The 21,407-nt window shown below is 42.1% G+C and overlaps 1 protein-coding gene across 2 annotated transcripts in view; it reads left to right on the forward strand.

The window, feature by feature from the left end:
* The first annotated feature begins 1,357 nt into the window (after positions 1-1,357).
* Kpna3 (karyopherin subunit alpha 3) overlaps positions 1,358-21,407 on the forward strand; it is a 68,711-nt gene continuing 48,661 nt past the window's right edge. Inside the window, exon 1 of one of the 2 annotated variants that reach the window (XM_032918325.1) lies at positions 1,358-1,496. In XM_032918325.1, the coding sequence (XP_032774216.1) occupies positions 1,428-1,496 (69 nt within the window). In that variant the 5' untranslated portion in view covers positions 1,358-1,427. Of the gene's footprint in view, positions 1,497-1,959; positions 2,083-21,407 lie in introns of those variants that run through there. The other variant, XM_032918324.1, reaches the window with a different exon arrangement.

Consider the following 21,407-nt stretch of genomic DNA (forward strand, 5'->3'; position numbering starts at 1 on the left):
GACTCATGTGTTTGATTGCTTGGCCCATAGGGAGTGGCACTATTAGGAGGTATAGCTTTGTTGGAGGAAGTGTGTCACTATGAGGTGGACATTGGGTCTCCTATGCTCAAGTTAGGTCCCTTGTGGACACAGTGGCCTTCTGCTGCCTGCAGATTGAGATATGGAGCTCTCAGCTCCTTCTCCTGCACCGTGTCTGCGGGCATACCACCATACTCTTCCTGCCATGATGACAATGGACTCAACCTCTGAACTGTAAGCCAGCCCCAATGAAATATTTTCCTTTAGAAGAGTTGCCATGATTATGGTGTCTCTTTACAGCAACAGAAACCCTAATTAAGACAATTCTGAAATGTAATACTCATATATAATCTAATAAGGTTATCTTGCTGTAAAAACAAAAACAAAACCAACCAACTAACCAACCAAAACCAACAAAAAAACTGTTATTGTTCCAACAGGAAGCTAAAGGGAGTTGACAATCTGGAGTCTGCAGACTTAGGTCCTGAAGGCTACATTGTGTAAGGTAGACTAAAGCATCAGGTCATAGAAAGGTAGGGCTGCCAAAGTGAAGGTTGCACAAGGATGCTTGGAGAAATCAGGGGATGCTAGAACACTTTATTTTTTTTAAATCAGAATTTACTAGGTACTGTTTTGATCTGACAGATTTTTGAGACCAACAATGTCTCTTTTCTCATTGAGTTTAATAGCGGGTGCAGGAAGCAATCATAAACACACACATCACACTCACATGTATTTGTGGAGTGGAAACAAGCGTGCTATTTATAAAACCGAAGCAAAGCAGAGAACAGGGTTTGAGGGTGGCTGCTATTTGAGGAGACCCTAAAGAAGCCAAAAGCGCAAAGCACGCGTGGCCGTTCTTTTTCTAATTTTCCAAGCTGTAGAAAGCAAGGTGCGCCCCCGGAGCTCCGCCTCTCTCTCCCGATAGGCTGCAAGGTGCCATCTCCAGAGTTTCCCCGCCCACCAGCCCGCCCAGAGGTGGGGCTTCGAGCCCGCGCTCAGAGAGCGCCTAGCCGAAAGCGCGCGCACAGCCCTCCCGGCATGCTTCTCGTCCTCTCACACCGTGGCTCAGACCCGCGCCTGGCAATCTGGGAATTGTAGTTTGCGCCCTCCGCCCCGCTTCAGGGGTGGCGGTAAAAGCTGCTAGGTCGGGCTCCATTTCTAGCACATGACTAGCTGCTGTGGGGAGGCCCGGCGAAGGGGTGAGGGTAGGGTCAACGCGACAGCCGGCAGGCCAGCGCCCCGGCCTTCTCCGGCGCGCGCCTTTCCTCAGCGCCGCCCCCGCGCCGCGGCCACCTCGCGCTCCAAGCGTCACGGAGCGCGCGCTCCTCCCCCTCCGTCCCCTCCCGCTCGACTCGCCGCCGCCGCCGCCGCCGCAGGAGCAGCCGCCTCCGGAGCCGCGCGCAGCCATGGCCGAGAACCCCGGCTTGGAGAACCACCGCATTAAGAGCTTCAAGAACAAGGGCCGCGATGTGGAGGCGAGTGTGCTCCGCGGCTGGCTGGGCAGGGCGGGGAGGGGCGGGGGCCCGCGGCCGCTGGCTCTCGCCGGCTGGCGGTCAGTCGGAGTTGGCCGCCGCCTCGGGGCGCCGCGGCCCGGGCAGCAGCCGCCCTCTGAGCGGCTAGCGCAGCACCTGGGACCGCTGAGCGCTCGGCCCCGCTGCGCGGGCGCGGCCTGGCGTCGGAGGGGAAGGGATGTGGAGCCGAGGCGGGGTCCGCGGGCCGCGCGGGAGGACGGACCGGGATGCTGCCGCCCCGCGTGCCGACCGCACCGCCGGGGCCGGGCCGCCGCTCGTGTCCGCAGCCGGTGCAGCCTCCCGCGCTGCCGCACATGGAGCCTGGGTCCCCGCGCTTACCTTGTGCGAGCCGGGCCCAGGCGGGCGGTGGCAGCCCTCAGAGGGGGGTGGGGACCAGCCGGGTAACTGACTTGTTTGAGGGTGGTGGATGGGGGAGGGTAGGATGCGCCAAGACCATTTTCTTATATTCCAGTGCTGTCCTTTGGACCAGTCTTCCCGAGCTGTTGCAGCTCATACCCCTGTGACTGCTGGCATTTGGAGCCAGCTAAAGGTGGACAATAGTTTACCGTCTATTGTGTTGAAGCTTTGGGAAGGAGGTTGTGCAGACCTCTGATCTTGGGATTTTTTTTTTTTTTTAAAGCACGTTTTGGAGTGAAGTGTGAATAATAGGAAAATAATTTCTTTGACCTGTTTTGCAGAAATAAATTGGATACATAGATTCCTACGTCCTTGTGTATACCACATGCCACCAAGCTAGTAGATTTTCCAAGTGGTTGCAAAACTGTAAACATTCATTGTGGTCACTCAGTTTGCTGCTACTCAGCATGTTGCCATTGTCTCATTAAGGTGACATTAGCAGCTACTATTTGCAAACTCTGCTTATTGAGGTAGCGCTAGAGGTCTCTCTGCTCCTACTAAAACCAATGAAGTGTAATAGCACAAACTTCACTGGGACCCAACCTCTGGATTTGATGGGGGAAATAGTTTTGAGCCCATATCCTCTTCTCTATTCTAATAGTAGGTAATATGATTTGTATAGTCTAGTAGTCTTTGGTAAGAGGCTAGTTAGTAAATACAGGGTTTGGTTTGGTTGAGAAGCAGATGAACCTGGGCCATTTTTCAGAGCTACAAAATTAATTATGAACTGGAAAGAACCTGGGGGAATATCTGTGGAATTCCCATTTGAATGAGACTATAGGTTTTCTATCTCTGCCCTGATCACATTTAAGTTTCTTTATGAGAATTCCAAACAAAAGTGAAACCTAGCAAATGGAACATCCATCAGTCTGTTTTTTGGTAAGAGTGTGTGTGTGTGTGTGTGTGTGTGTGTGTGTGTGTGTGTGAGTGTGTGTGTGGCGTGTGTGTGGTCTCTCTTGCTTTTCATTTGTTTTGTTTTTGAGACAAGGCTTTAACTACAGGGCAGGCTGGTTAAGCAGACAGAATAATCCTGCCTCAGTCTCCCACGTGCTGGGATTACAGGTGTGGGTCACCACACTTTGTCCCACAAGTAATTTTTCTTGAGGTTGTCTCTTATTATTGTAAGCAAAACCTGAATAGTTTATGTGGATACTCTATTGCTTGTACATTCTTTCCTTTTCTGGATGTTGGTGTAAGTTTTTGTCATGATTTGTTTGAGTTCTGTGTCCTGTTTGTTTAATGATAACTAGTGAGGACTTCTGCATGTAATAGATCCACAGCAGATACTTGCTGCTTACTAGAAGGTGACAAGTGGCTTGTGGATACATGAAAAGGACAGTTGCCAAGCCATTTTGTCGGGTTTTGTTTACAACATTTCATGTCCAAGCCTATGTCAGTATAACTAGGACATGAAATAGGCATTCAAATGGTAGTTCTTTGTGGCAGACACAAAGAACTATACATTGGTGTGCTATACCAAGAGCATTTAATCCTCACCACTTAGATGTGGTACAGTCCTTTACTAGAGAAAAAGAATTCTTTGATACAGAATTGCCATGTTTCTGTAATGTGCTGGTAACATCTGAGCATTCATTTGCTAAGTGACTTATTGGGTGACTGTAGTGCAAACAAAGATGATGTCTGATTGATCTCTGACAGATAAATGGGAATGAACTGATCCTGAAGAGTCAAAGAAAAGCTTGGTGCGCCCTCAGTAATCTCAGCACATGTTGGGATAGCAGCAAGTTAGGAGTTCAAGGTCATCCTGAAGCACCGGGCACCCTACCTCAAAAAATAAGCAAATGAATGAAATGAAAAGGTGATAACTGGGGAAGGGGAAGGGCAGGGTCGAAGAAGGGGATAGGCTTTTGTGATTTGAAGACTACTAATTTCGAAGTTCCTAGAACTGCAATGGGACTGCTTTGCTAAGGGGTTCTGGGGAGTGGGTGGATGCTAGAAATGTAGTGGAAGGGTAATCTGGGGTCTGGTCTTTATTGTGGTTTTAAACAGAACTAAGAGGAGATGCCAGCCATATTAAATTTATTTTTCCCATTAAAAGCTGTGCTGCATTTGAGTCATACTATGAGTTAGCACTATAATTAAGTAGTTGTGATTATTAGGGTGTTTGCTATTGTTTCTTTCTTTACAAATAGTGTAGACAGAAGATAAAACATTTTTAAATTATGCAGTCATCTATCTGGTACAAGGAAAATAAGGCAGCATTCTTTGAGAGCTGTGGGTAGAAAGGGTTGCAGAGAGAAAGCTTCTTAGAGACATTCTATAAGAATGGCTTCGTAAGAGGACTTTGGAGTACAGAATGAAGCGGTGGGTCTTCAGAGATGGGCGGATGATAAATTACTGACTAAAGTCATAGGTGCAAAAGAGGCATGATTACATGATGGGGTGGGTCTGAGACGTCTAGATGGCCTCTGCTGGTCTGAGACTATAAATGCCTGTGGCGAAGCATCCCTTGGATGGTTTTGCTTAGTAGGGAGATCTAAGAAATTTATTCAGAGCTAAGAGTGAGCTGTGTCCTGAATGATGGAAACAGGTAAAGGCAGCAATCGAGAGCTGGTGGAGCGGTGTTACAAGAAGTGTGGTCTATAAGGAGGGATTTCCCAAGAATTAAGACTGGACGGTATAACGGTATAACTTGAAATCAGGACTTGATGACCCTTTCCATCTTATACTCTTTCTCTTAGTCTTCCTTTCCTTCCTTGTCTTTTTTGTGTAAAGTTCACAGAACATAAAGTAAGCCTGCATGCACAGGTAGAAAGGGAGGAGCTAAATTATCATCGATATCGTTTGAAGCTTGGGTAAGGGAATCAGATTTTTATAGCCAACCTAGAAAGACAAGTGAAGATGAAATGGGACTGAGTTTGTATCTCAGTATTAGCTATTTTTTTCATGTAAGGCATTGGTCCTAAAGCTTTTTAAAAAAGAATTTTTTTTTCTCTTTAGATATAGAAAGGGGTGTAAAACAGAAATATTCTGCTTAGTGAATGATTCTAAAACAGACATTCAAGTAGTTGGAACCCAAGGTAACCTTGTCTTGCTTTATGCACATACATGGGTGTGCACAAGCCTCAAAAATATGACTTTTATTTGTTTGTGTTTTGAGGTGGTTTTTCTGTGTTGCCTTGGCTGTCCTGGAAGTCACTCTATGTGTAGACCAGGCTGGCCTCACTCCCATAGATCTGCTGGGACCAAAGGTGTATGCCGCCGCCACCGAGCTAACTTTTCGTTTATTCATCTGTTTTTGTGCTTGTGGTACAGCACACCTGTGGAAGTCGGAGGACAGCTTGCAGGGGCTGTTTCCTTTCTTACGTAGGGGTCACACTTAGGTTGCCAGACCTGGTGGCAAATGTCTTTACCCACTAAGCTATTTGGATTACCTGGACATGGCATTTTTGTCAATAATTAATAATAACATGGTAAGAAACTGGTGGTTTGAATGAGAATGACCCCCATAGACTTGTGTATTTCAGTAGTTACTTCCCAGTTGGTGGAACTGTTAAAGGATTTGGAGGTGTGGCATTGCTGGAGATGTATCGTTGTGTCACTAGGGGTGGCTTTGAGGTTTAAAAGCCTGCATAAGGCCTAGTTGCATTTTTTTTTTCTGCCTGCAGTTTGTGAATTAGATGTGAGCTCTCACCTATTATCCTGACCTGCCTGCCTGCCTGCCTTTCTACCTCTGCACTCTGGGCCATGATGATCATGGTCTAGCCCTGAAACTGTAAGCAAGTCCCCAGTTAAAAGCTTCCTTCTAAATTAGTTTGGTCATGGTGTTTCCTCACAGCAGTAGAACTAAGATAAGAAACCTTCATACTCAGTGAGTGTTTATGACGGTAAGTACTGTGTATGGGTACTTACTTGGCCACAGCCATCCTGTGAAGGTAGGCACCATTGCATTTCCCATCGGCTGTGGAGGACAGCTGAGGCCTACAACTCTTCAGTACCCCTCAACGTGGTGAGAGACTGAACCTGGGCTTCTGTCAGAAACTGTGGCTCCAAACCAGAGAGACATCTCTCTTGCTCATTCTGCTCTCCTCCACTGAGGGGAATGATGGCTTTGGCATGAGTGAAGCCTGCCCGAAGGAAAGCATGCCAGGAAAGTAGTGAAGAAATGGTGGCTACATCATGCAATTCCTATTTTGCTTTAAAACATCATACACATTTTATACAACTTACCATTGAATTTATTTGCCTTTTTTCATTCTTGAAATGTTTTATTCTTATTAGTAGAGTTTATTTTATAAAAAACAAAACAAAACCACCTGAATTCTTGGTTTAATAAATCGTGGAACCTTTATCCTTTAGATTTAGAACCAAGAATAAAACACATTTTCATTTGCAATCAATTAGCATTTTCAAGATTGTTTCTTCCTCTCTGGACATTCTACTGTATTGGTAAGAGGTTCTCGATGATTTCCTACACACAGTCCTCTTGTATACCACTGGCTGTCCTTTGAGTTGGGCTCATTCTGATAAACTCTTCCCTCAGACTCCTTCATATAGCTCCATAATCAATAAGATTATGATTCTTCCACATTGTCATTCTAATGAAGCAGACCTTCAGAAGACCCCCATAAGGTTTTTGCTGAGTGCCTGTGTTTTGCATTATCACTTGATATTCTCTAGCGCTTTCCTAAGTGAATTCCTTTTCACTTGTTTGGGATAGAGGGTAATGCTGTTTAACAGTGTAGATGTATATGGTTTTAAATATGGGCTCTGTCAAGATACCTAGTAGGTATAGACAGTGTCACTGGTCAGTTAGTAATTGGTTGGTAAAATTTCATATATTTTGAGAAAAGAGACTAGATAATATACTTTTTAAAATTATGCCTTTAGGGATGAAAGATAAAATATTGTAAGATCTTTTTAAAGTACAAGTTTTTAAAAAAGATTTAAAAATTTAAAAAGATTTTGTGTGTGTGTTTACATGCAGATGCCCTCAGAATCCATAAGAGGGCATTGGATACTCTGGAGTTAAGAGTTATAGTAGTTGTGAACTATCTCACATGGGTGCTGGACACTGAAGTCTCATCTTTTGCAAAAACAGTGCTCTTATCAGGGAACTGGCTTTCTAGACTCTTAGAAGATAATAATTTCTTTTGGGCCAAACCCAGTCTGTTTGCTGTAAATGCACTTTTGTAAGGTGAATAAACTCATACTTAAATGTGAACTAGAGGAAAGATTAAAATAGAGAATTAATGTTTATTTTTATTAGCATGTCGATACTTAGTTTCTCTAAATAATAGCGATTGAACACAAAGAGTTTGGGATTCACCATTCTCCTTTTTGGCTCCATTTAACCACATTCAGTGTCTCAAAGGTGCTTATTGCTCCAGCCTTCTTGATACCTTTTTGTTACTAACCCTGCAGAATGTGCCATTTTTCAGGAATCTCTGTCATATGTCAGGTACTAATTTTCCTGAGTTTGCTGACAGGGAGGAGGTCGGGAGTGTGTGTCCCTTTTCCTGGCTTCGTTTTGCCTTTGCCAGCGCCACTCCTATTCATTGAGTGTAGGTATGTGTTAGGATTCTGCCTGTAAGTCCTCCTCTAGGAACAACTCTTCTAGTTCACACCAGCAGTTGATTAGCTTTAACCATCACTCCTCTGAGGTGGGGAGGGGGACCGCAAGAGCAGGAGTGAGATCTATTTTAGTCATCTGCTGGAAGATTACAGACACACCTTAGCAGCTTCTGCTCAGTGAGTGCTAACGCCATGCTCTGCCTTTGTGTTCTCATTGCGCTAGCTGTGCCTAAATCTGAAACCTGAGAGTCTTCTGGATTCCTTCCTCACCTTCACCTTCAGTCAAGATGCCAGTCAGTGTGGCTTCAGTCTCTGTGCTGTCTAGGTTCTAACCTTGCCTACCTATTCTAACTTTGCCCCCTGCACTTAAGACCTTATGACCTGTCACCTGGCAGTATAAAAATTTCCCTCAGTGGTGCCCTGTAGTTCACTGGGATCTTTTTTCTCCTCACTACCCCTCCCTTTCCTACCCCAGTTAAGCTCTCCAACACTGAACATCTTCTATGCTTATACATAATCTGGAGTCCTGCCCTCCTCTCCTCTTTCCCAGGGCTGTTTCTAGTCTCAGGGCTATCTTGCTATATCTTTTCTGTCTCCTGTTGACTGGCTGGCTAATTCCTTTCTCTTAAATACTGTACTTCTCTTTGTTCCTGAGGGAATCTTATTGTAGTAGTAGTGGTAATGTAATGAATTGTGTTTTGTCTGTTCTCCCAAATGTGTTGTAAGGTACTTGAGGGCACCGACTCTAATCTTCAATGTCTATCACGCAATATGGTTGAAACAAAGCAAGCACTAAACAGTCTTTGATACACCCACACCGGTACTGTCGTTTTCCCAAAGTGTGTTGGAGTATGTACACACACACATACACTCCTTAGGACCCCACACACACACACACACACACACACACACACACACACACACACACACACACACTTGTACTTTGCAGGACTATTGAGACTGCTCAGTTGTTAAGAGCAAGGTAAGAGCACTTAATGCACTTGCAGAACAAGTTTCTATTCTAAGCACCCACATGGCAGGATACAACAGTCTATATCTCCAGTTTTAGGAGATCAAGCACCCTCTTCTGGCTGCCTTAGGCACTAGGTATGCACTTGGTACACAGACATATTTGCAAGAAAAACACCCACATGCATAAAATTAGTTAAATGTATATGTGTACACATACACACACATGTTCATGTACAAAGACTAGCATGATCTTCTACTGGTCTTGAATAATCCCTTCAAGAATGATCACTTAGTACAAACTAAGATAGTTTGTCCTTTGTGTGCTGATGGAACCAGCCACTGCTGGCACATACATGTTCAGCCTGTATCTCCCAATCAGGCCCTGGTGGTTTGAGGAGACAGCAAGAGTGAGAACCCTGGTGGAACTCCCACAGGTGACTCTAGAGCTGCTAGTGACCATCTTTCCTTTAGATGGCCAACAAAGAAAAGGGCACAATACGTTTTTGAACTGAGACTATTACTCCTGTACTGTCTTTCCCTTTTACTTTGAAAATAGAATCTACATTATGACAGGTAAAGTGTTAGGAGAGTAATTAAGCACACAGGCCTTGGATACTGGCTTATATTCACTTTGCACAATGTCTTCAAGGTTCATCTTTATTGTAGCATGTGTTAAATTTTCCTTCCTTTAATATTCTACAGTATGTATATACTGCATTTGGTCTATTCCAGTGGTTCTCAGCCTTTGGCGTGAGTGTTGAATGTCACCTTCACAGGGGTGGCCCAAGACCATCAGAAAATACAGATATTTTCATTAGGGTTCATAATAGTAGCAAAATTGCAGTTGTGAAGTAGCAACGAATAGTTTTCTGGTTGGAGGTCACCACGACACGAGGAACTGTATTAAAGGTTGCAGCATTAGGAAGTTGAGAACCACTGGTCTATTCATTCTGTCAGTGAATACTTGGGTTATTTCCTACAGTTTGGCTGTTGCCTGCCCATCATTTTATTTATCTACTTATTTTGGCCTTTTTTTTTTGTTTTGTTTTTGTTTGTTTTACTGGTCCTCATGTATTTACCCAGGTTGGCTTTGAACTTGTTGTATAGCCAGGGATGACCTTGAACTCTTGATATTGTATGCACCACTGTCCAGTGCTGGGGATCAATCTCAGGGCTGGGCAAGTACTCTACCAACTGAGCCACACCCTCAGCCTTACTGTTTTGTTGTTGTTTGTTCGTTTGTTTTTGAGACAAAGCTTTGCTGTATAGCCCAGGCTATCCTAGAACTTTCTCCTGCCTCCTGGTAATGCTAGTATTACAGGTGTTCACATCCTTATATTTCCCACCATTTAAAATACCATTAATTTGTTAGGAGAAAAAAACCAGGTCAGTGATTTTTCATTACATTGCACCATGGGAAATTATCATTTTTGTGGTTTAGAACAACCAAGAATCAGCAGTTTCATATGGCTGAGCCTAATAGAAGGTCCTGGCACAGTCTTGTCTTTTCTCATGGTGAGGTTTAGTTTGTTCCTTATAGTCTGCACCGTCCTCGGACTTTTCTGTAAACTGGGAGTTAAACTTACAGGTCAGATTCAATTTGCTTCTGACAAGACTTAAATAAATCACACTAGCCTTCAAACTCCCTCTGTAGCTAAGCCTTGCCTTGAACTTCTAGCCTCCCGCCCTTATTTCCTAAGTGTAGGATTACAGGTGTTGACCTGCATTCACAGTTTGGCATTTTTTTTATCAAAAAAAATTTTTTTTTCTTTTCTTTTTTTCGGAGCTGGGGACCGAACCCAGGGCCTTGTAGGCAAGCGCTCTACCACTGAGCTAAATCCCCAACTCCTTTATCAAAAATTTTAATTGATGCTATGTATCTTAGAATACATGCTGATAATGATATTATTTGATCGCAGGGTCACAGATATGAAAGTTACTGTATTTGCTGAGATGAATTTTAGTTATTTTAGAGAGTTATGACACACAGGAACTTTTGCTATCAAGTAAAGGAGTTACAAAGTATATTCTAGTAAGCCAGGCTTCAGAGTCAGCGGTATTGTCCGGGGTGCTTGCAGCATTCCTACATTGGCTTTATTTTGCTAGTACAAAGTTTGACTGTAGCATTCCTTCCAGGCCTGCTCTTCCATCACCAAGGGAAGGGAGGACATAGTAGTAGTTAGGCAGCTGTAACCCTCCTTTCTATGGATATGCCATACCCTTGTCATGTCGATTATGATATGGAATTAATTCTTCTGAAAGAATGATTTAGGAAAATGGAAATATTTTCCCCTGATCTAGGGAGTCTTGGTCAGACAGACTGATGCTGGACAGGTTTCAGCTACAGCTTAGCAGGTTGTAACAGGGACTGACCTCTGCAGAACTGTCAGAGTAGAGGAGGGAGAGAAAGGGAGTGACTGAGCTGTCAGGCTTTCTGGTTATACAATTCCTTATCTACCAGTTTTAGAGTGCTGTGTTCTAAAATGTCTTACACTGTTGTCTGCCCTCTTATGATAAGATTTTGTTTTATTGGTTCTTAATATCCATTATACATATCCTTTTTATAGGTAATGCCTTCAGTTTTTTTTTTTTTTTTTAAGTTAAACTTGCTTTTTTTTTTTTTTTTTTTTTTTTTTTTTTTTTTTCGAGCTGGGGACCCCAACCCAGGGCCTTGCGCTTGCTAGGCAAGCACTCTACCACTGAGCTAAATCCCCAACCCCTAAAACTTGCTTTTTTATTCTTATACTTGTGGAGTTTTTGTTCATCCCTTTTGTGGGGCTGAATCTGCTGCTCTTTCTGATTCGTCAGTATGTTTTCTGTAGTAGCCTTCTCTTCCTTTCTTATTTGACTCACAGACCCTAGTGATTAGAAAACAGACTTAATAACACTTAATGTTTTCCTGTGTTCCAAGCAGAGTTTCATCATAAAATTTATAAATATGAGAGACTGGAGAGATGGCCAATGGTAAGGAACACTAGCTCCAGAGGACCTGGGTGCAATTTCTGCACCCATTTTTAACTTCATTTCTGGGGAATCTGTGCCCTCTTCTGTTCTCTGCAGGTGCTGCACACGTGAGGTACTCAGATATACATGCAAGCATAACACTCTTACATATAGGATTAAGTTAGAAAAGAAGAACACACACAGATGAAGGGAGTTTTAGGGGGAGATTCTTCCCTAGGCTTAGTATTCAGTGTTGTGTACTAACTTCTCTAATACTTGTATGCAGTTTGCTGCTAGAGTATAGACAGAGGCAATGCTTGACCATATCTAAGGAAATGGAGTAGGTAATAGGAAGGTTGTACTTGAAACATCTCTAGGAGGACAGACTTGAAGGCCCAGCATTTGTGAAGAGTTGAAGCAGTGGCATCACATTTATTATTTGTTTTTGGTAACAATGCTTTGCTTTGGCCTTTGGAAGCTACTTTCCTGTCATTGGCTGTCTCTTGGTAGGTTTCTTTTTGTTTTGTTTTGTGTTTTGAGAAGGAGGTCTTAGGTAGCTTTGGCTGAGCTTGAATTCTGGTCCTCTTGCAGGTACCTCCCACATGCTGGGATTGCAGGTGTTTACCACCATAACCAGCTTTCTTGGTGCGATTTTTCTCTTTTTCTTTTTTTTTTCGGAGCTGGGGACCGAACCCAGGGCCTTTCGATTGCTAGGCAAGCTCTCTACCACTGAGCTAAATCCCCAACCCCGGTGGGATTTTTCAATCTGAATGCTTTTGTCTCTACTTAAAGTACCTCACCTTTTTTTCTGGCCAACACAAATTATACCAATTAAGTTCTGTTCCTGGTGTTTATATCTTATTTTAGAAAATTGAAAAACTATTTATATGGGGGTAGTGTGGTTTTTGTGCATTCGTTTGCATATCCTATGTTGCAAATACTGCAGTACAAATGCATCGTGTATTCCTGATCTAGAACACACTGCTGATCAGCAAAGAGGCACGGGGAAGATCGTTGCAGGGGTCTGTTCTCTTTTCACCATAGGCTCCTGGGGTTTATCTTAGGTTGCCAGGTTTGGTGGCAAGTACTTTTACCTACTTAGTTAGCTTCCTGGCTGGCCCTAGGCATTTTGAGTGGGACCTCCCTTGAAGGTCTTGTTAAAGAACTGTCTATTACTTCCTGCCATCTACCTCTGGGAGCTGTTTTGATCCCTGTGTTTTAATAGACGAGTATCTTAGTTCTGCAGATTGCTTTATATTTTTTTAGATTTTCTTGCCCCCATTCCTTCCTTTTTTTCCTTCTCAAGTTAACTGTGATGTTTGTAACATAATTCTTAGGTGATTAATTGTCTTGGAATGGAAGGACTTCCTAGGAGATAGGACTGAGTGTTTATTTTAGGCAAACGTTAACAAGTCATTTTGATTGAAGTATAAAGACAATGAGTTCTGGAATCTACTTTGAATTCTGAACTGAGTTTGAGGAATTAAACATCAAAGATAACGATTACCAGTAATTGTGGAACACTTAACAGTGAGCAAAACACTCGGTCTGTAAGAATACTCTTAATGGGGGTTGGGGATTTAGCTCAGTGGTAGAGCGCTTGCCTAGGAAGCGCAAGGCCCTGGGTTCGGTCCCCAGCTCCGAAAAAAAGAACCAAAAAAAAAAAAAGAATACTCTTAATGGTCACAAGTGTTCTGTTGCAGGATAAGGAAATCAGTTAGGTAAATTGCTTAAAAACATGGAACTAGGAAGGGGCAAGACCAGCATTTATTCCAACTTGTCAGCCCTGCCCTCTAGTAACCCTCCCACTCTGCCTCAGGGGTCTTGCTTGAAGAATGAGATTACCGGTGGAACTGCATTCTCAGCACAGAGGGCCCTTAGGGAAAGCAACCATATAAGCTGGCCTGGGCAAGTCAATGAAGGCTTCATAACACATACAGGTGTTTCAGGTGCCGGTAAGTGTTGGGTGGGCCTAGAGGAGGCATCATAGTGCATTTAGGGAACAAAAATATACACTGTTACTTAATGAGGAGAGTTTAGAAAATTGAATAGGATAGGTAGGGGCTAAATTGTGGAAACCCTCTTTTTCTGGGTGGTAAGTAGAGTGATTTGTGCATATAGAACTGTTCTTCAGTTGCAATAGAGACATGTTGCTGAGAGCAAAACAACAGGTTAGAGATTCCATAGATGGTCTAAAATAGCATCAGCATTGGGACTTAAAAGCAGGAAAAGTTATTAGGACTATTTATTTGGTGTATTTTACATTGTAGAACAGGTTGACAGGCTTGTTCCTGTAAAAAGCCATAATCTTTGAAGCCCAAATAATTTACAGTTTGGAGAGCTATATTTCATCTGCTGTGGCTACTCAGCTTGCCTTGAGCACAACAGTAGAAAGTTGGTAAGTAAATGGATGTGTTGCTGTGTTCTGATAAAGCTGTGCTTATGAAATCAGGTGATTACCAGATTTGGTTTACAGGTTCTGTGCTAAGTAGTGAAATTTGAGTTAAAGCAATGAGAGAATGATGAAGATGATAATGTAGGGGCATGCATGGGAAATGCCATGGCACAGAGGCTCTCAACCTGCATATCAGATATTTACATCATGATTTACAACAGAGCAAAATTATGGTTATGAAGTAGCAGTGCAATAATTTTATGGATAAGGGTCACCACAACAAGAAACAGTATTAAAGGGTTGCAACATGAGGAATGTCAAGAACCACTGGCTTAGCAGGAGAAGGGCCTTGTTGCCAAGCCTGACGACCTGAGCTCCACTGCCAGTACCTCTATGGTAAATGAATGGATGTGACTTTTTCAAAGGATGATAGTGTTGATGGTAATGTTGCTGAGCGATAATGAAGAAGGGGCTGGGAAAGGAAAGAACCCTAGGATATACTGTTTTAAAGACACGGGAAATGGAGCTGAAGAATAGGAAATGTAGCTGTAGAAGATTAGCTTCAGTTCAGAGTAACAACATGAAGAGCAGTGTTCCCGGGAGATGTCTGATGGGCATTGCAAGTATAAGTCGTTTGTCTGGCATGGGCCAGTGAAGAGTGGAAAACTGGGAGAGTGGTGGGGGCTGGATGCTGCATGCTGCCAGGGAGCTGATCTAGTTTGGTTTGACTTGGATGTAAATGCTCGGTAGTAATGGAAAGGAATAGCTACAGTAGAGAAGTCTTGTTTTCCTTCTCGTTTGTTTACAGTGGTAGGGTTTACTGCAGGCTAAACTGAAGACAGAATGAAGCAGTCTAGAAAAGGAACAGAAGAGCCAGGAGGAATTGTGTCTGGGCCTTAAGGCCTTAAGTCCATGTGGAACGGACTAGACAAATGAGCGTGTCCCACAGCAGGGGAGCTCACAGGCTACTGAACCTGATGGCTCTACTTTCTGTCTTTGACAAAGTTATTTGTGGAGCAGGTTTGTAAACTTTTTCCGTCCTAGGCATATATAAAGTAGGTATATAAGTAAAATATTTGCTGACAGTCATAAAGACATTTATTTTAAGTTAGTTCTCAGGTATCCATGGAATAAACAGCATATGTTAAAGACAAAGCAATTTTTCATATTAATGAGGTAGATCATCAGTGCTGAGAATGATACTTCACATCAGTAAGTAGCATAAAACGGCAGATATATGTTTAAAGCTATTCAGAAGGGGTTGGGGATTTAGCTCAGTGGTAGAGCGCAAGCGCAAGGCCCTGGGTTCGGTCCTCAGCTGGGGGGGCTATTCAGAAACTGTTGGCAATTCTTTACTACCCCAAGCTTTTTAGGAAACTCAAACCAGCAGTTCTTTCAGCAATTTTTAATAAAAAAATTTACATTTATTCATTTATTTATTTATTTATTTAGTGTGTCTATGTAGGTCAGAGAATAGCTTACAGAAGCCAGTCCTGTCCTGTCTTGTGGGTCAAGCTTTGCAGTACATTCCTTTACTTGAAGAGCTGTTTCATTGGCCTCCTACAGCAGTTTTTGTTTTTGTTTTGTTTTTCAATTTTTTTCAAGACAAGGTTTCTTTTTGTAGTCCTGGCTGTCCTGTAGACCAAGCTGGCCTTGAACTCAGAAATTTGCCTGCCTCTGTCCCCAAGTGCTAGAGCTAATAAAGGTGTGTGCCACCACATCTGGCTGGGATTTAATATTATATTCAAAACGTTTTCATGTGTATGTTTGCCTGCATACGTGTTTGTGTACCGTGTGTGTGCCTGGTGCCTGTGGAGGTGAGAAGAGGGCATTGGATTCTGGGACTGGAGTAACAGATGGTTGTGATGCCATGTGGGTGCTGCGCCATCTATAAGAGCAACAAGTGTAACCACCAAGCATTAGCTTTCTTCAGCTCCCCCAAAGTTTGTTTCTTTAAAGACAGGTATAAAACTCTATAGTTTATAACATCCAAAGCTATATGTCTAGAATCTAAGCCAAATTAATTTTAAAGTTATTTAATATTTCATGGAGTGCAGTGCAAAATGTGTGTGTTTTCAGAACAGCCTGTAGTAAACTCAGGAAGCAAGCCTAGAAACACCTTGGACTTAATAAAATGTTTTTAGTTTATTTTTTTATTGTTGGACCTTTAAAGGTCTTTTATTATTGCTGTATTTCTTGTTACCCAAGAAAAATTGAGCTACAAGAACTGTTGCAACCCACAGTTTTAAGAAGCTGGGCTACATGTAGAGAATCTTCTAAAAGAGATGATGTTTAAAGAAAAGATGCTTTGGAGAGTGTAGCATAGGGCCTTTCCAGGAATGAGAGGTTTAGCCAAAGTAAATATAGAAGATGTTCCTTGACTTAGGATATTTCATTTTTCTAACTTATAGCTTTTCTATTTTCACATGATTTGAAAATATGGATACTTCAGATTTTAAAGTTAATCATAAGCTGATGATATGTGGCTGCCCTGGGCTAGCTGCACTCAGTACTCTTGTACTGAGCAATTATCCTGCATGGTGGGTTTGCCCAGGTTACTATTATAGTTGGAGGAGCATTTGTATTGCTGTGTTATTTTGCCATATTGTTAGTTATGGCAGTTATATTTTATTTCACTTCTGTAGTTAGGATTGGTAAACCAAACCCAAAATGTAGGCTTCATCTTTATTTGAATTGTTTAAAAAAATAAAAGGATTTAATGATTCCAAGTTCCTTTTTCTTTTGTCATAAAGATGAAACTTAGGCCTTAAAAATATGGTTGTCACTGACTCACCCAGTTAGCTGGCAGTGTTATTCATACTTGCAGAAAAGCAAAACTTAATTTTGTTTTTAGAAAATTAAAAAAAAAAAAAGTAACAACTTGAGTTTCTATGTACATTTAAAAACAATTATTGTTTGTTTATCTTATTTACAACCCTACCTATTTCCCTGTATATATAAGTGTGTGTGTAAGCAAATATATGAAATATACTCCCATATATGTATGGGAGATCAAAGGTCAACTTTTGAAAGTCTGTTGTCTGGCTACTTTATGCGGACTAGGGATTGAATTAAGGTCATCAGACTTGTGGGCAAGTGCTTTGATCTCCTGAGGCATCTTTGTGTCTGGACTTCATAAAAACTACAGTGCAACAACACAACATTGAACTGGTCACTTAAAGTGACATATTTGAATAGGACATTCTCCAAAGAAGATATGCAAGTGGCCAATAAGCACAGTAAAAGTTAATGAACATTATTGCCAATTAGTAAATCAAAACAACAGTGAGGAGTACTGTTGTGCACTAGGATGCTGCAGTTGAGTAATAAGCCTTAGGAAGATGCTCAGATTGGAACCTTTATCACTTGTCGGTAGGATTGTTACCCACTTTGGAAAAGTATTTAGTATTTCTTCAAGGTGTTAGTCAGAATGTTGATTCAAGACTTTATTCCTGTGTATGTCTAAAGATGGGAAAGCATACATAGATGCACAGAAATAGCACAGAGTGATTGACTAGAGTGTAGTGAGCTTGTGCAGTGGAACAGCGCATGTGGAGCGCATAGACGAATTCCACAGACAGCAGGCTAGAGCTGGAGATGTGCCTGCACAAGCATGAACACCTGTGTTTGGGCCCCCAGAATTCATGTGAAAAGCCAGGGTTATGAAGTTGTGGAGACAGTCAGGTCCCAAAGCTCACTGGCCAGTCAGCCTAGTTAAGGTGTAAAAAGACAGTTTCAGTGAGAGAGAGACCTTGTCTCATAAAACAGGGTTCAGGGAATTGACTCAGTGGATGCAGACACTTCCCATGCAAGTATGGTGTCAGGACACCCATGTGCAGATGGATGCCTGAGAGAACCTATTGCACAGTGTCCTCTGACCTTCACATACATTTTGTGCCATATCTGTTCCCCCATACATACATGTACACACAATAAGTAACACGTGCTGAAAAATACTGAGTTTATATTTTATTAAACTTTAAAAGGTTGAATTTCATGTTATGAGTTATATATGAATAAAAACATTATTATTAAAAGGAAAAAGAAGGCTGGAGAGATGGCTCAGTGGTTAAGAGCACTGATTGCTCTTCCAGAGGTCCTGAGTTCAAATCCCAGCAACCACATGGTGCTCACAACCATCTGTAATGAGATCTGATGCCCTCTTCTGGTGTGTCTGAGGATAGCTACAGTGTACTTATATATAATAAGTAAATAAATTTAAAAAAAAAAAGGAAAAAGATACTTAGGCCTAGTTGTGCATACTTGGCATCTCTACACTCAGATGCAAGCTTCAAGAGGTTGGGAGTTCAAGACCAGACTGGGCAACACAGATGTACCAGCTAGTTTTATGTCAACTTGACACAAGGTACAGTCATCAGGAGAAACATCAAAAGAGAAAATGCCTCCATAAGATTGAGGCAAGCCTGTATAGCATTTTCTTAATTGGTGATTGATGGGGGAAGGCCTAGCTTATTGTGGGTGGGACCATCCCCGGCCTATGGTCCTGGGTTCTATAGGAAACCAGGCTGAGTAAGCCATGAGGAACAAGCCAGTAATCAGTACCCCTTCATGGCTTCTGCATCAGCTCCTGCCTCTATATTTCCTGACTGAGTTTCTGCTCTGACTTCTTTCAGTGATGGACTACAATGCAGAAATGTTTCCTCCCCAACTTGCTTTTTGGTCATGGTGTTGCAGCAATAGTAACCCTAATTAAGACAACAGATGATAAAGGCATTTCAGTTTAAGAAGTCAACGTAGTGTATACAGTTCGACCTCCAACTCCCTAAAGTTAACCATTCCTCATATAATAAGACCTTAATAAAGTATATTTATTTAAAACATTTTAAAGCACTGGAGGATTAAAATTACCTTTGAGTGGTTTCTATTCATAAAAAAAATGGCTATTTGGCGAAATTACAAGTTGGTGGGGTTTTGTCTACGAGTTCCTTATAATCCTGTTTAGGACAGAGTACACAGTATTACTGGCGTGAACTATAAAACTAGAGTTCTAGAGACAGGATAGTGGACATCCTGGAAAAGAAGGTGCTGAGAAGAGAGTCCACACATGTATAGGATCGGCCAGCGGTGCAACTGTAAGCAGTGGTGCTCTGTAAGCTCGTGTGTACACATAATGCACGCCAGGGCTTTTAGTGCTCGGGTATTCCAAAAAGATTTAAGTTGCAGAAGGCAGTTTCTAATGAGGAGACCTAACATGAAAAGCCAGCATAGGATTTAGTGACTGCTTTAGATATCTGATTACCCTACAGGAAGACAAACACTGATACACTAGAACAGAAAGCACAACGGAATGGCTGTTTGACTGTAATTATTTTTCATATAACTAAGGTCATAGACTTAAAAATCAAGTAAAATCAGCACTTATTAGTCAGTGCTCCAACTTGAACCCAGGGCCTTATGGATGCAAGGCAAACCACTAGCAACTGAGTTCTGTCTACAACCAAAATCAGCATTTTTCTTTGCTTTCTCTTTGACTCTTTTGAGGCGCAGTCTCACTGTGTGGCCCTGACTGACCTGGAAGTCACTATGTAGACTAAACTGGTCTTGAACTTTTAGGGACTATACCTCATAAACATTGGGATTAAAGGCATGTGTCACCACACTAGGTCCCCAAGCATTTTCAATAAAAGATGCAAGAGATCTGAAAGTTGAAACAAATCAATTGTGGTATATACATTGTGGACCTTCAGGCTTTTGTATGTAACATATTTGATGTTGTTATTTGCATTGTAATTGAACAGAAGGATAAGGCACAAATTGAATGGTACAACTGTATAGCAAATAACATTTTTAAAAAAGATATCCATTAAAGAACTATTGGGCTGAGAGATGGCAAAACAGTTAGAGTACTTAATACTCTTGGAGAGGACCAGAGTTTGCTTGATCCACGTGATGGCTCACAACTGCCTACAACTCTAGTTTCAGGGAATCCGACACCCTTTTCTGGGTTCTGTAGGCACCCACATGGTAAACATACATATACAATTAATGCTAAACAAAGAACTGTAGGAACAATACTTTTACTATACTGGCTCAGAGATAGTGATTCTAGTATGATTGTTTCTTTGCTGAGTTCTCTGTGGTCCAAGATCACATAGCTAGAGAATGGTAGACTTACTTATGTCTCCTCATGTAGCATTGGATCACCCTTGATATTAGTACTTAGAGCCATATATAGTGAACAGTGGAAGTTGAACTAGATCTGATTATTTAAAATTCACCCCAGAAATGATCTGCATCATAAATACAGATCTAGTCAATGCCACCAAATTATAGCACTGGAAACAGCAGATACTGAGCCAGCAAAATCGCAGAGCCTGGTATCAGACACCTGTCATCCAAGTTTGAGAGGCTGAGATAGTGAGGCCAGCCCAGGAGTATATATATATAGTGAGACCCTGCCTCAAAAACTACCATACGGCCTCAGATTTTTTACGAAAGGCTCAACCTCAGAACCAGTAGGGGTCTGTAAAAGTCTGGAAGGTTTAAAGAAAGCACCATAGCAGATGATAGCTCTCATGATCTCCTGAGAGCGTCTGTGTTTTAAAGGTAGAATCTTAGTACATTCATTCATTACCTGAGCATGAAGCTGAAGAATGATGAGTCACAGAAGATGGAGTAAGTCAGAAAGTCTCTAGAAAGACTGTGGGTTGTGGAAGGCCTTTCAGTCAGAGTATGCACCGTTTATTCTCCTCATACCAGTCATACCAATGGCACCATCTTCCTCCTTGTCAACTCTGGCTTCTGTCCTTGTCCGGACTTTACTGCCTAACAAGATACATAGGTACATATTCTGTGCCTAAGGTTTCTGTTGCTGTGATGAAACACTGACTACAAGCAAAGTCGGGGAAGAAGGGGTTTATTTGGGTTGTACTTCCACATTGTAGTCCATCATGAAGGAAATCAGGGCAGGAACTCAAGCAGTGCAGCGACCACGAGGCAGGAGCATGCAGAGGCCATGGAGGGGAGCTGCCTACTGGTTTGTTCTTCATGGCTTGCTCAGCCTGCTTTCTTACAGAACCCAGGACCACCAGCCCAGGGGCTGACCCCATCCATAATGGCCCTCCCACATCAATCACTAAGAAAATGCCCTACAGCAGTAACATATGGAGGGAGGCATGTTTTAAAAGAGGTTTCCTTCTTTCAAGTTGACATAATATTAGCCTGCACAGTATATGTGGGTTTTTTCAGTTTGTATCAAGTTTAATTCACTAAGTTTTATTTTCAAACAGCTTTACTGAAGGATAATTAACATAATAATAAACTGCATGTAAGGACATACATTTTGTCATTCATATGTGTATATCATGAACTGTCACCAAATCAAGATGACAGAAATACTTTCAATCCTTTAATTTTTATGTGTGTGGAGGTGAAGGCCAGAAAAGGGAATTATATTCCATCCCCAGGAGAGCTACCCGATGTGGGTGCTGAGACTTAAACTCAGGCCCTCTGTAAGAGCACTGGGTGTTTTTGCCTCTGCACCTCTAATAATTAATCATTCTTTGTATTTGTTCTTTTTAAAATTTGATTAGAATTCATCTTAAATTATTCCACAGTACTGTTCTAAGATTTTAAATTCTTGAGCCATTGAG

The sequence above is a fragment of the Rattus rattus genome, chromosome 12, assembly GCF_011064425.1.
Source record: "Rattus rattus isolate New Zealand chromosome 12, Rrattus_CSIRO_v1, whole genome shotgun sequence".
NCBI lineage: Eukaryota > Metazoa > Chordata > Mammalia > Rodentia > Muridae > Rattus > Rattus rattus.